The following is a 16,037-nucleotide window of genomic DNA, read 5'->3' on the forward strand; positions in this document are numbered from 1 at the left end:
TTCCATCTTGGATTCTTCGTTGGGATTCAAACTTGAAATCAGTAGAACATTTTGTTATTAGGACTTCACAAATTTTATTCGTGGATTATTCTTGGGTGATTTTTGGATTTTATTCTATAAAACCGTAAGTAAATATTTTTTCATTTTTACAGAATTTTTCAGGGAAATAAATTATTGTATTTTTTCAAAGCTTGTAGTTTTTACTCTTTCTTGTGTTACTGTTTATTCGAACCTAAACATATATGCTGGTTTGCCTACTGTGGCAAAATTCGTTTTCCCTATTTTAATACTTTAATAGCTTCTAATGTTGATGTACTTTGGACTAGTTCAGGCTGATTTTTCCGAGAACATGGGGGCGGTCTTTCGGATCAGATTTTTTAAAATACTTATTCGTGCACGATTTCCACAACTAGAAAAACTTGTAAATAAATTTCATCCACAGTACATTAAATTAGTATAAAGGTATGCCAGCATTCTCTCCATTATGCATGTTGCAAATGCAAACAGTTTCATGTTGCACCTGTCACTCTGTCAGAAGTACATAACATCTGTTGAGCCCCCCCCCACACACACATACACCAATTAGGAGACTGACATAAGGCCTACTAGTCTATAATATTGGCTTGCCACTATAGACTGATGCCAGAATCTTTGATTATCCGCCCCATGTAGCCTGGTTCCCGGACACTTTGCAGCCACTGCACACGTTTCAAAAGAATGACAGGGGACCAGTCTACCACAGAAGTTGGAACAGTTTTTGATATCATCGATTGTTTGATTGTTGTGGATTAAATATATAATCAATCGTTTGATTGTCGCTGTGTAAATATACTACACAATCATTCCTAAATATTCAAGGAACGGAATCAAAATACAAATTATAGAGAGGTCATAATCGAGCGAAGGGATATATAACTGTTTTATTGATCGATACGCGGCGGACATTAACATCTCCGAAATATTACTGATAAAATGTACTCATAATAAGTGAAAGGAGTGAGATGTTGTAAGCGGGGGGTGGGGTGTACCACAGAGGCTTGACGTTAAGACGATGACAAATGAGGAAATGATATTGTAATACTATGGATACTGTATACTCGCGAACAACGGCACTCGTCTCTAACGTGTCTTGCTGCAGTGCTGTAATAAATTTGTCCATGCGTGCATCCCTAAAAAAGGATGAACAAGGTCAAAGGAAAGGTGTTCTAGGTGCACGGAAACCATATTGCTTGGCATGCGGAAATTAACACTCAACTAAATGAACTTCCTATTGAATTACAATTTAGAAATGCAAGATAAACAGCATTTATTATTATTATTATTATTATTATTATTATTATTATTATTATTTCGAGACCCTGGGAGGGGTTTAAAATGTTTGGGGTTCGATGATTTGTGTTTCCCAAAATTCAAAAAACAAATGATCTTTGAAATTTAGATCGTATATCGTTATTCACGCGAAACAGTTATTAATGATCGCTGTGTGAAATGTTGAATTTTGAATTACAGGAGATTTTAAAGTTGGATGCATTGAGCATTAAAATGTTATCGCATTTAAGCCAAAAAAGTCTTTGTGTAGGGTCACTTCGACTTTTCTGCGTTCATCGCCCCCTTGTCAGTGTAAACTTCAAAGGGAAAGCATTCCGGCCCAGTGAAATTGACCGGGGTATCTTAACACGGTCCTTAGAAAGTAAACATCTGAGCAACCAACCCTAACCGCTTGGTAGGAACCTATGTCCACTTATAATTTTTTCAAAGGGAAATTGTCACGCACTGTCGTTCACAGATTCTGAGCTGTCTAAATCTGATGAAAGGAATTATTTCTTTGGGAAAAATTAGGGACCACTGCCTACGATTGGGCAGAATAAATTAGGGCGTACACTTTAGATCAATCAGACTTTAAAGTGACGACCCTAGTCGAAATTCTTTAGTCTGGAAATTTCCTAGAAGAGGGAACAGTCGACTCCGGGGAGGCATAAAGAAATTAGCGCTTTCCTCGTGAAACAAGAAAGGGACCAGGTTGTTGTCGTCTAAAAAGAAAGACATGTTTAGTGCGAGGACGCATAAGTCCTGAAAGAAAACAGCGATAAGGTACGCAATTTTAATTTCGCGTAACATTCTATTATTTGATTGTTTGTTTTATGCAAATGTGTTTGCTATGACTAGGTTTCCATATTATGTATCGTTTATTCAATTCGTGGAAATGTGTTGATGCTAGAGCTATTATGCAATTTATTTTATTCAATTTCATGGCAAGTGTTGATGCTAGAATTGTTATGAAATTTACCCTTTTAATTATGCAGTTATTAGTTCATTGGTAGAATTGATTGAATGCGATCCAAATGTTCATATGTGTAAGATTTCATAGGGTTATATAATATAACTACATTTGTTTGTTAGGACGATACTGATATCATGAGTTAACGATACTTACCTAATTATATCTGATTTTGTAATGCTTGGATCATCCTGTAGGTTAATGATTGCCGTGAGTTACATTTGTGAATTTCATGCAATAGTAATCGAAGATGAAGTAGCATATGTAAAATAATATGGTAGTATTTGATAGACGTTCACGTGGTAATTTAAGACTTGCCGCTGGAAAGGGAGGTCAATGTCCTACCGTACTAAGTCAGAATTTACGCGGTGTGTGGATAGCAACATGCTCTGAATAACTTAAGTGAATTGTATGTACCTCTAGAGAATGGGGTATACAGAATTATGGGGTAATTTTGTCCTTTAAGGAACAGCTTTCTGAGAAAGGGAGGAGACAGTCTGGAGACAGGAGTACGGAGAAAGAAAGGAGGACGAGGTCAGAATAAAATGGACCAAGAAGTCCATGAAGGGGCAAAGCATAAAACTTAGAAAGGATGAACTAGGAGACGTTGATATGGTCCAGACAGGAAGGTGATGCAAATCGGTCGTGGACATTTCGCTCTTTTCACCTCTCGTTATGACGATGAAATAAATCTAAATTAGACACACCTGTTAAATTCTATTGATATAATCTAACTTGAATTGGAATTGCCGGTATCAATTTGTTCTAATTAAATTTGTTATTTTCTTGTCAAAGGAGACCCGTATTGTTTTATTTCTTCCCAGTATTCTCGCTCAGTTCTCAGATGAAATTCCATTCTTCTTTCACTCCCGCCGGGCTATAATATCGAGGAAGGTCATCCTCTAGATAACGCCAGCCAAACCCAATTAACCACCCCTCTTACCAAGAGGGCGACATTACACGCTGGTTCCCTAGAAACACATGCCCATCTCCTGTTCTCGGGTATTCCATAGGAGAGCAGTGCTCAGCGCATTCGTCATGAAAGCGATTCCTTTACTTATCTTGTCTTTTTTAAAATGTGCTTTGAGAAGAGCTTATGTTCATAAAATAATCTTAATTATTGCTTGCGAATTAGGGAATTGAGATAAAGTGGATAGTAGTGAATTAAGATGAGCAATAATGGGTGGTGGTGGTAGATTTTAAAATATATAAACTTACGTTGCATATACACTGTAGGCATTGCTGTGACACAATTCCTATAAAGAAAAAGAAATAGTTTTAAAAGTCCTGTGAATGATATAATCATTGTACATGTTAGTTTCCTCGTGTGGTAATATATGGTATTATCATTCCGTTGCTACAAACGGTCTGACAGTTACAGGTCATCTAAGGTCAGCTCCAGGCTCTCACTCACTTGTAACCCTATATGCCTTATTATAACATTGGCGTGAGAAACAACCTGGCCATTAAAGTAGTTAGACCAAATCATGTTTTGTGTTATTTAGCAAAACATAACATGGTATCAGAAGTGAAAATTTCGGAATAAGTTAGATTTATATCATTAAGAAGTATATTTCCATAACAATACTAAAATTTGGATGCACAAGTTTATGTGTTAACTACGACATCAAGGAACAACTCAATCAGCCACATGAAATAGACTTTAATTCACACCATCTAGCAGAAACTTGGAGGAGGTGAAGCAGACTATCAGTTTTACTTAGAGGTTGCACTTGCAGATAAAGAAGAAAAAGAAAAATTCAGTGCTTTGCTATATATTATTGGCCAGGATGGTAGAGACATTTACAACACATTTACATCTGAGGCAAATGAAGTTGAAAAACATTGCACCACTTATCAAGAAGTTTGAGGGCTATTGCAGTCCGAAGCAGAACATTAAAGGCAGAGATTCAATACAAGAATCCAACAAAAGAATGAAACCATTTACCAATATGCAACTGAATTTAAACTGATTCCAAAGAACTGCAAATTTGAAAATCTACAAGATGAAATGACTAGAGATAGAATTGTGGGGCTAATTCTGAAAAGGTAAAAGAAAGACTTTTACGAGAAGATCTGACATTACAAAAAGCACTGGCTATCTGCAAAGCAGACGAAGAATCCAAAAAGCAGATTCGAAGTATGCAAATTCAAGCAGCTGCATCAGAAGTTCATGGTGTGAAAATGAAGAAAAAAAAGAAAAGAAAATGACATTACCAAAGAAAGCGGAACTGTTATATACGAAATCAGACTCCAGATTATTCAACTGTGGTAAATGTGGCAAGTTACGTGCCAAAGGTAGGTGTTCAGCCTATGGAAAAACTTGGTACAAGGGTCGAAAACGGCATCCTTTTCTGAAATGCAGCAAGGCAAAACGGGTGCATGGCATGCAAGAACACTCAAGTGAAGAGGAAGAAACATCTTTTGTAGGAACAATGACAAAGGCAAACAATGAAATCAGTGACAAAGAGTGCTACGTCACTGTGACTCTTCATGTTACTGATGTCAGATTTAAAATTGATACTGGCTCGCAAGTGAACATCATACCAAATCACATTTTTGAAACAATGAACATTGACAACATTGAAGTAAAACCAACTAAGACCTGTCTCATAAACATTCTGGTGACAAACTAATTGTCATAGGCAAATGCAAATTAAACTGCATGAATCAAGAACTTGGTTTTTATATAACAAAAACAAACCATCCGCATATTCTTGGGTTCAAAGAGTCTCAGGATTTGCACTTAATACAAGTAGTTTGCAATGTTCACAGGAATAAGGACAATCATATCGTGAAAGAATTTCCCAGTGTGTTCAAATGTCTAGGATGCCTGAAACAGAAATATAATATCACAATTGACAAAAGAGTGAAACATGTCATCAGTCCACCAAGGAAGGTTCCTACAGCTTTACGAGAACCACTTAAATCAACCTTGGAAGAGATGGAACGGAAGAATGTAATACGTAAGTTAGATGAACCAACAGAATGGGTCAGTTCATTAGTAGTTGTTGAAAAACCCAAGTCGGGAAAACTACGATTTTGTCTAGATCCGAGAAACTTGAATCAAGCTATCAAGCGAGAGATAATCAACTTCCTATAATTGAAGATATAACCACAAGGATGACTCCAAACTAGATGTCAATCATGGTTACTGACAAATACACCTGAATGAGGAAAGCCAGTTATTGACAACATTTAACACCCCGTTGGGTAGATATTGCTACCTGGGAATGCCTTTTGGTATTAAATCTGCTCAAGAAGTGTTCGAGAAACGTATGGCACAGTATTTTGAGGACCTGCCAGGGGTGGAGACTGAAATAGATGACATAATTGTTTGGGGAACTTCAAAGGAAGATGATGATGGAAAACTGAAAAATGTTTTAAAGAGATGCCAGGAAATAAATCTGACACTGAATTTGGAAAAATGCCAATTTGGACTAACAGAAGTGTGCTACGTGGGACACATTTTGACATCATCATGTATTAAACCTGACCCAGAAAAAGTAATAGCAATCACAGAAATGCCCGCTCCGACGGACAAAAAAGGAATTGAAAGATTACTGGGTACAGTCAACTACCTAGCGAAATTTATCCCAATATGTCTTTAGTGACAGAGCCAATCAGAGCACATTTTTGAAAAGTGAAACTGAGTTTGTTTGGGAAACTGCACAGAAACATGCATTTGAAGAAATCAAACAGTTTCGAAGCAAAGAACCTGTGTAGAAATACTTCGATGTTAAGAATCCTGTCGTTGTTAGTTGTGATGCATTAAAATCAGGACTTGGAGCAATGTTAATGCAGTCAGGCAAACACATAGCATTTGCATCAAGGTCTTTGACAGATTCAGAAACAAGGTATGCACAGATTAAAAAAACTGCTTGCTGTGTTATTTAGTCTTGAAAAATTTAATCAATATACTAACGGTCAAGTACAAGTTGAATCGGATCATAAATCTCTGGAATCAATCCTCAAGAAACCTCTATCTGCCGCACCGCCTAGACTTCAAAGAATGCTTTTAAGTCTGCAGAAGTACAGTTTTGACTGAACGTATTGTCCAGGAAAAGAGTTAATTGTAGCAGATACATTGTCGAGAACATACAGACAGACGAACACATCTGAGATGAACATGGTTAGTGAAATTGAGTGCTATATGCACATAGTCATGTGAAATATACAGATTGCAGATACACAGTTAGAAGCAATAAACTAAACTTGATAATAAAATGACAAAATTACGAGAAATGATTCAAAAGGGATGGCCAAATGATAAACATCTCATACATTTTGAAATCAGAAATTTCTGGAACTGCAGAGTTTATTTGAGAAACTGTAAAATGCACATACAAACATATGATGCAGAATGTATAAGTACAATTATAAAAATAACATTTCCTCAAAACCAGATATCTTCGTGTATGTATAATACATACATTTTCATCACAATGTATTCTCAGCCATCTCCACCTTTCTCTTTGTGGGTACTTTCCGTCTGCAGTCAGTTGAACCAAGCCATTAAAGTAGTTAGACCAAAACATAACACCTCGCACAAGACACTTTCATACTTCGCTTTATGCAGATTTGGATGAATATGATAATGACAATCTAATCAAAACCAGATACCCGTTGTCCGACGTGAAGATCTGACGACGAGCGCTTAAGGGTCATGTTCTGGTGACCTTTGAATTAGCCAGTGGAAATGCGGCTTTAAAAAATCTAGTGAATCAAATCGTTCGGTTAACGTTCATGCTCTTCACCCACAGTGCTCTGTCTCCAAACGCGAAGATATTAGACTTCATGTGATTGGTTGATAAAATTAGCGATTATGCTAATAACATAGGTTACCAGAACATGACCCCTAAGCTGTCGTTGTCAGATCTTCATGTATAATAGCGGAGATCTGATTTTAATCAGATTGACGATAATGATGATCGCGATCGCTGATTTGTTGTCGGTGATGATGAGGAGGACGGATAGTTTTATCGTTATGATTTTATCGCCGACACTTCTTAATAAGGATGACGATGTCTTCTTCATCGACGATAATGCTGATGATGATAACGACCGTACCACTAGGATACCTACCAGTGGCAAATGTTCCTGTTCCCCCACCTGAAACTCCGGTGCTGGTGCAGTGTGATGCCGTAGATTCCTGCAGAAACTCAGAGGCAATCCAGGCCAGCTGTGAGACAGAGAATCCGTTTATGTTAAAATCACACACACACACAGACACAGACACAGACATATATATATATATATATATATATATATATATATATATATATATATATATATATATATATATATATATATATATATATATATATATATATCTTGACATTGGATGAGATGGAGAGGTGGAACTTTGAAAACTTGTGTAGGTTTGTAATTAGGGTCTTTATATCGAAAATATCGCAGTGGTTGATTAGGTATAGTAGACCCCTGATGAATAAATTGTTCTTACAAAATACAATTAGTAACAACGGTATACAGCTGCATGGTTTGGTCTAAATACTACACTAGTATGCGTATGTTTGTAAGTTATGATACGCGGCTGTAAGACAAAATACTGCTCTAGCGCGGCAGTTAAAATCAAAAGTAAATCGCGATATCTTTTACATTGCTGTCATCTGCATGACAAACAAATACAAAGACAGATGGGTGCTTTTTGTTGACATTTCTTACAATTATGCTGATTGCATGTCTTACGAAAACAATTTTTGTAAGGTTTATCTTGTTTTTCTCTCTTCATCCGTATCGGATGGAATATCAACATCATCTGCACAACACTGTACAGGTCATATGAGCGGACGCAATATACACCTAAGTTGGTCAAAATTTTGTTTAGCAATTTATCACTTAGCTAAAGTTGTGTACATGTTTGAGGTTTTTCTTTAGAGGTTGGCGTTGCTGGTGGATCGGCAATATTTCCATCATTGCGTTAGCCTTCTATGCCAGGATGCTTCCCCCACCCACGTCAAATTTGGTCAAGTTCAGTTTAGTGGTTTTTGAGTTGTTTGAATGTTTCTATATTTTTTTAGCAGCATTGGCCATGTTTGACTACAGATCGGTATCATTTGTATACATTTAATATGTCCTTATTCCACTATGTTTTCTGTTAAGAATGGTCAAATTGTAAGCATCGGTTCATTTAAAAAGTCGTTTAAATGTTTACTCTATTTTTAGTAACGGCATCCATATTTGATGGTGGATTGGCATTGTTTGGTCAACTTGAAAGATCGACATGTCATGATCATTCTGTCATGTTTGGTCCAATTCTACTGAACGATTCTGGAGAATTTCTAATTTTATAGGAAGCATTCTGGCATTTCGGACTTTCAGTTTTGTACAATGTATTCGTCTTAGATGCTGATTCGTCATCAAATAGGAATACCATTGTTGATAATCGAAATAACACAATGTTTAGAACTCTTCTAGGTAACCACTCGACAGACCAATTTTGACAATACCCACAGTCTAGCTTGAAGGCAATTAAAATTTGTACAAACGTTGCTGTTCTGCTATCGAACATGGCAGCCCTTCTAAAACTAGGAGGTCCTGGTGGCCGAGTGGGCTAATACGCTCGCCTTTACAGATCAGACATTTCACCTCTGTCTGCATGCGTTCGGGACTCGAGTTGCGCCAACGTGGATACGTGAAAAAGCCTTCTACTAGCTTCCTGTGAGTCACCAGGTCTTCACGCGATTTTTCCGGGGTTTTCTTCCACCAAATATAATGGCTGCCATTTATGGTCTATCGTGCAATAAAAAATGGCGTTAAGCCCCAAACAACAAAAAAAACCCCAGAAAAATATGTAAACCACTCAGCAGAATTTGACCAAATTTGTCGGAAAGCATTTGATGTAAAGGGTTTGGAAGTGTTGTTAAAATTGTATCGAGTCGCCATGAAGTGTGACCAACGTTACTAAACTAAAAACATTTAAATTTATTCTTGCACAGACCATCATACAGATTGAGAGAAAAATTTACAGAAAGGGTTCTGGTATGCCTTTTCCCTAACTTGCTACTACAATTCATTGTTTTCTGACCTATTATAAAATTCTTTGATTTTTCCATGAATTTTCTTGAAAACTGAAAATTCCCTGAATGTTTCTTGGCCTGGAGCCGCGGAAAATCAGCTGGTGGAGCGCAAGACTCGTAATCCAGTGGTCGCAGTTTCGATACCCACCCAAACTAAACCACGTCGGCTGCATGGGTGTGTCCTTTAGAAAGGCACTTAGCTCCCAGTTTATCGGCATGATATAGCTAATAACATAACTAAAGAGATGTTTCAAAAATAATAAAATTTCCTGACATGTTGGAACTGCCTCTTTTCGACCATTACCTAGAATCTATATCAACAACTTTAAGATTCCATTATACAAACTCAGCGTCTTGCTTAAGTGATATAAATGTCTGTGTGTGTGTATATATATATATACATATATATATATATATATATATATATATATATATATATATATATATATATATATATATATATATATATATATATATATATATATATATATATATATATATATATATATATATATATAGTTTTAAAAATAAATAAATGTTGGATTTATTGGACCTTTCAGCTCGTGTTTCTTTCAAAAGAAAATATTTAGAATGGTTGAACCCAAATCCAATTGTTATTACCGCTTATCATTTTTCCCTCCAAATAATGATGTTCCAACTACCTCTCCGCGATCAGACTAGACCAGTTTTTGCAGACTATTCCAGATATGCATGTGTCAAAATGACCAAGCCTTTAATGCCCCGAGCTAATGTATTGCACGTGTTTGTGTCTGTCGGTCTGTTTGCATTTGTCAGTGTACGTGTTCTTACATGCTGTCCGTGAACATTCTGGAGCTCGTACCACGTATGTCCGTCCTGGGTATGAACGCCCCCGTTGAATTTGAAGCAATCACCTGTATTTGCGGTCGCCACAATACCGTGACTTAGTCCAGCTGGAACGAAAATTAAATTCTGGTAAAGGTTGTCTATCCATAGTAAAATCTGCAAAAACTCTAGCATCTAGAGAACGCTAAATGGAATTTATGTCATTTGCGGAGTTCCTGTTTTGAAATTGATATCATTCAAATATTTTACTGTATATGTTACGGTGGTGGTGGGTGGATGTACAAAATGAGTTTGCTGGGATACTGGTGGAGAGTTATAATTTAATATAGATAAATAAGGATCAAAATTATCCATGCTTTGCATTCAGGACACAAATGTGCAATATATCAATATCTGAAATATTAATCAAATCGATGAGAAAATAAAATTACTTTTAATTTTTACATGTTTGAATACCGATCACATCTTTAATTCCGAAATTTTTTATTGTTGTGGTTGCCCTCTGCGATAGTTTACATTTTATAATCTTTCCTGGACATGATTAACTTATAATTTTTTTTCTCCATTTGTTAAAATGTTGTATACATATGTCTAAATAGGAGATATGTTATGACACAACAGCTAACTGAACTTCCGGAATTGACCATCTGGCAACCCACTCCCACTATTTTGGTAGCCCTTGGACTCTGCTTACAGCTCTTGTCAGACGCTCCATGGTCAATTTATGAAGGTTTCCGCGTGTTCATAGCCTTACCTCCACTTCTTACATGTACGCCACTTGCATGGACACACATACACGTGCCGGCGGCAGGGGCAGCAGCGCTGAAACCTACAAGTCCAAGGAATGCAACTAGCAGAGATAACATGTTGGTGCTAATGGGAGTGGATAACGACAAACATGTCATTGCTTGTATTTAGATAGGTTTACATTGTGTATCGTGCAAAGCTAGTGAGCCAGATCACGTTTGAGTGCCTTATCTCTTGCTTTGGGTTTGTTTTAGTGCTCTAACTAAATATGCCGATCTGATTAAAATCATATCTCGACTGTCCTACATGAAGATCTAGCAGCGACCGCTAAGGTTTCATGTTCTGGTGATCAGTGTTATTACCATTATCGCTAATTGTACCAGCCAATCCGATGAAGTAATATTTTCACATTGGGAGACTGAGCAGTATGGCTGAAGAGCATCAATGTGTGCCAAACTATTTCATTCACTTTTAGATTAATGAAAGTTTCATTTCAACCGGCTAATTCAAAGGTCACCAGAACATGACCCCTAAGTGGTCGCTGTCAGATCTTTACGTAGGACAGTGGATATCTGATTTTAATCAGATTACTAAATATGCCATTTCTGGCCAAGAATTAATCGACAAGATGTCCGCCATCTTTCTTCAGCATTGATTGCAGCCTATTATTTTGCTCGTCGAATCTGGGATAATCTTGTTTGCACAATAGTCGAAACAAAATGGCGTCATTATGAAATAGGTACAGCATAGGCAAATGAAAATATTCACATGATGATGATGTTTTAGAATAAACAGTGTTTACTTGCATAGTCAGCAGTATATAGTTAACGGGGAGTAAACACAGTTAGTGGAGATCAACAAGGAAAAATGAATAACGATGTCGATAATTTGCTGAGTTTATTAAGTCCAAAAAGTCATCTTGACAATTTTGAACCATTCGCGGAAATAAACGAGCTCCATCTTCTACCATATGCATATATATATATAGAATTCAAGGCATAAGTATGAAGAAACGTTCTGTTCTTCTTCTATGTGTAATATGTGACCCGGTCATCGAGTCTCTTCATTATTTGTTAAGATGACGAGAATAAAACTTAGTCAAACTTGTTTTTGGTGGCCGTTGCATACTTTATGTCAATAAATAATATGCACGTATCATAAATATTATTAAAAAGTTTTTAAAGCACATATGGATATAAATTAAAGAGCGAGCCCAGTTGAAGTAATATATGTTCTGACTTTCCCGTTCCCCATTCACTGCAAAAATGTGAAAGAAAATAAAACTATCGCTTAATGTTAATGCGTTGCATCGAATATTAAATTCTTGGACGAACATTGAAAATCTTATAATATATAAACTATGGTATATGTAATTTGTTCACGTACGCTTCGGTTTTCACAAAAAAATTAATTTCCCCAAAATGTGCGGTGAAAAATGTTCAATTATGTGACCTTTTTCATCACTTACTATCCAAAATGAAATTCTTTTTCTAGCTCATAGTTTTTATAGTATTTATAAGTTAGAATTATTCTTCACCCGCTTAATCTAGCTAGTAACTAGTATAAATTCGTCAAAACATCCAGATATTGGCAGTTCATCCTATTCCTGTTTTGACAAACTAATTTTCCTACCACTGGACCCGAATAGAATTTTCTGTAGCTAAATTCGCAATTCTCTATTGTTACAAATCTATGGTCTTAAACGTAGTAATATAAAAGATCGAAAACCAACACGTTTTGTAAAATTAAAAAAAAAATAATTTATTTACAGATTGAAAATTTAAAAAGAAATTAAATCCCTAATAGTCATAAAAGGTTTACTACAAGTCCAGATGTATAGACTCTTACTGAATTCCAGTTTTTATCCGAATTAATTCAAATATGAAACGTGCTTATGTGTCAGTAGCATCGAATGTGATAATGTGCCAGCAGTTATGGTGTATCACAAAGATGTAATCCAAAATGTTCTTGAATGAATTCACAATAATTCAAAAACAATGGTTTAGTCCAAGAAGTGTTAATGAACACTTTGTAATTCCATTGAATAATTTAAATAAATAAATCCTCACAAATTGAAAACTGAACACAAGAAGACATATTCCACTTCAGATGTTAACGAAGGAATTAAAAATTTTGAAGTGAACAACATTGATATATAAAGCTACGACACAATAACAGAACCAGGATAAAGGTCAGCATCTTTTCTAGAATATCCTGATGTCAACAAAATCAGGAATTTCTAAGTGAAAAATTAATGTCCTCAACTCAGACACAAGTAAACATGTTTGCCTCCTTCTAATTATAATTATCTGCATATTCAATATACAATCCTTGATAACTATTAGCTACATATTATGTTGTTTAAAAAATAAATGTCACTAGTCAAGTAGGCCTTTAAATAGATTACTGACCGAGGTCAGTCGCATAATATAGATATGCACAATATCTAATCATGGAGAAAGGCCAACACACAATTAAATTCGATATACATAATGCTATTAAAACACTTATGGAAAAGCTTACCTGTCAAATATTTTAAATTTCATTTTAAAAATTTAATACCGGTTTTTTTTTTTCTTTTAAAACTAATCAGTAACTCGAAGCGTATAGTTTCGCATTCAGACCAGTGGTAATCATATTGAACTAGATATCCGTAGCATCTGGTGCAAACTGGATGCTTAAACAAAACTGATTAGCACCTATTTCCTGTGCTAGATTATACCTTAAATAATGCATGCTTATAATGTTCAAATGTCGGTTTTCATATTTTATTTAGAAATTATGCGACATACGAAACTGTATAGTAGAGCCTAGGCGGCATTGACTATCAATATCACCTTCTCTTAGACTTGTCCGCCATATAGCATGGAATTCATTATAAACTTACTGTCTGGTACCCGCCTTGTTCACTACGTTAGATAACGTGAAGAGGCAGGCTACCTGACTACTAATTCATGACTGTTGTCCGCGTTTGTTTGTCAGTTCTGAACATTCAAGTGTGTTTAAATCCTAATAAACAATGCGTTAATCTAAAGATACTTCAAATATGAAATGACAGTGGAGTTCTTGTCAGAGGTTAACCGGCAATTTTGAGAGGCTGAACAGTAAATAAAACAACATACCATGGGCCACAGATTTCTCTTCCGAGTACGCACCAATGCTAAATTTAATAATGTGCACTGTCGTTACATAAAACAAAACAAGCACACCATAATGGTCATATTCTTAAGAATAATCAGTTTCCTTTAAGTCAATATACATACATCTAAACCAAAGATTATCACAAAACAGATAGGAAGGAATGCTCAAAAATTAGATTGGAACTACGCTCATGGGTACTGACTCAAAATTAGTAATTGTGACTTGAGTCCGTATGCAGGCTAACTTAAGATGGCATGGTGGAAGAGGGAGTTTGTTTAGTACTGGTCATGATACAGGTCAGGTAGGCGCTTTTGACGATTAATATGACATCCTCCTTCTCTGTGGAAAGGCCAAACTAATCTTAATTAAAATCTAAATTTAATTAATACCGGTACTCATTTGTACCATGACTAAAAATACCAAATACCCTGTAGATTCATTTAAAATCGCAAAACTGGATCTGTGCAGTTGTTAAGAGTAAGCAGTAGAAGAAACAACATAGACCTTGATCTGCAGACATATTATGCTATGGACAATCAGGATCAATGTTGTTTGTAGTTGGACTCGACTTATTAGCGAGTATAGACGATATCTGACTTGTATTATTTATAACGTAAATGTATTAGGATGTAACTGACCAAATAAATTTCCTCCTTCGCCATGAAGGCATAATGTTCTTGTGTACGTTAATTAGTGTCAGAAAAAAATATGGAGTACATAAAGAAGTGTGTGTGTGTGTGTGTGTGTGTGTGTGTGATCTGGTTTTTAACGTAGCTTTAACAATTTTTCAGTCATATCGCTACGAAGTCTGAAGCGTGACAGTTTATAGTGATGTCTAGCACTGGGGCATCATGCCGCAGATATTTAGCATGATGTCTCACCCAGTCACATTATCCTGACACCAGGCCGACCAGTCCTAACACTAATCTCTTAATGCTAAGCACCAAGCGAGGCAGCAGTTAGTACCATTTTTGTAAGTCTTTGGTATGACTCGACCGGGGATCGAACCCACTACCTATCGCATCCGATGCGGACGCTCTAACCACTAGGCCACCGGAGCGGTGGATTGCGGTAGTCATCGAAGCGTGAAAAAAAACAACAAAAAAAACCACTCATACAATTTCGCAATCGAATGATTAGCAGAAATTTTCGGTTAAGTGACCAAGAAAGTATCGACCTATGAACATTATAGCAAAGCTTTAAACACCACGTTGAAATTAATTTCGGAGGACCCCTTAAAGAAAAAATAATGCTGAGAAAAAACTGACTCCCTGATGATATGGGCTGGGGAAAAGGGCAGGAACGTCTATTCAGCATGGGAAATCAGAGATGAAAGAGGAGGTAAATTCCAATCGTATTATGAGAATTCTAAAGCTTGCGTAAAACCGAAATCAAAAAGATATATATATAATTTTCTCAATTGAAATAATAGTGAAACAGAATATATTGAATAGTTTGTGACACAGAGATGCATATGTAATGGTGAGAGATACAATAGTGTGAACAGTGCAAAGCTGAGATAAAAAAGCTTTTGACATACCAAGAACCTATGAGTTATTGCAAGCACAATTAAAAACTACGGGAGACCAACAGACAATGCGATGTTATCCATATGAAACAATGGAAAGCATGAAAATCTACTTAAGCTTCAACACTAAATACCGTACAACTAAGGGTGGCAAAAAGAGAAAACATGATAAAACTGCAAGAAATTGTGGTGTATATGGTAACCAGTATGACCAGAAGTCGACATGTCTAGAAAACGGAAAACAGAGTATGAACGAATTGCAAGGCTATTGAAGCAAAGTCAAGCAAGAGACATTCATTTGAATAATATGAAGATTATTCTGGAGAGGAAGATGTGTGTGTGATTTGGATTTTTAACGTAGCTTTAACAATTTTTCAGTCATATCACTATGATGTCTGCAGTGTGGCAGTTGATAGTGATGTCTAGCACTGGGGCATCATGCCGCAGACATGTAGCATGGTGTCCCACCCAGTCACAT

The 16,037-nt window shown here is 36.2% G+C and overlaps 1 protein-coding gene across 1 annotated transcript in view; it reads right to left on the minus strand.

Annotated features, from left to right (window-relative positions):
• Positions 1-11,117, minus strand: part of LOC149785790 (lysozyme-like) — a 19,161-nt gene extending 8,044 nt beyond the window's left edge. The window contains exons 1-4 of the mRNA XM_089979715.1: positions 10,898-11,117; positions 10,129-10,250; positions 7,364-7,460; positions 3,497-3,534 (exon numbers count right to left, since the gene is read on the minus strand). Of these exons, the coding sequence (XP_089835841.1) occupies positions 3,497-3,534; positions 7,364-7,460; positions 10,129-10,250; positions 10,898-11,048 (408 nt within the window). The 5' untranslated portion in view covers positions 11,049-11,117. The remainder of the gene's footprint in view (positions 1-3,496; positions 3,535-7,363; positions 7,461-10,128; positions 10,251-10,897) is intronic.
• Between the last annotated feature and the right edge of the window lie 4,920 nt (positions 11,118-16,037).

The sequence above is a fragment of the Sinohyriopsis cumingii genome, chromosome 13 (genome assembly GCF_028554795.1).
Source record: "Sinohyriopsis cumingii isolate HCF-2022 chromosome 13, ASM2855479v2, whole genome shotgun sequence".
Taxonomy (NCBI): domain Eukaryota; kingdom Metazoa; phylum Mollusca; class Bivalvia; order Unionida; family Unionidae; genus Sinohyriopsis; species Sinohyriopsis cumingii.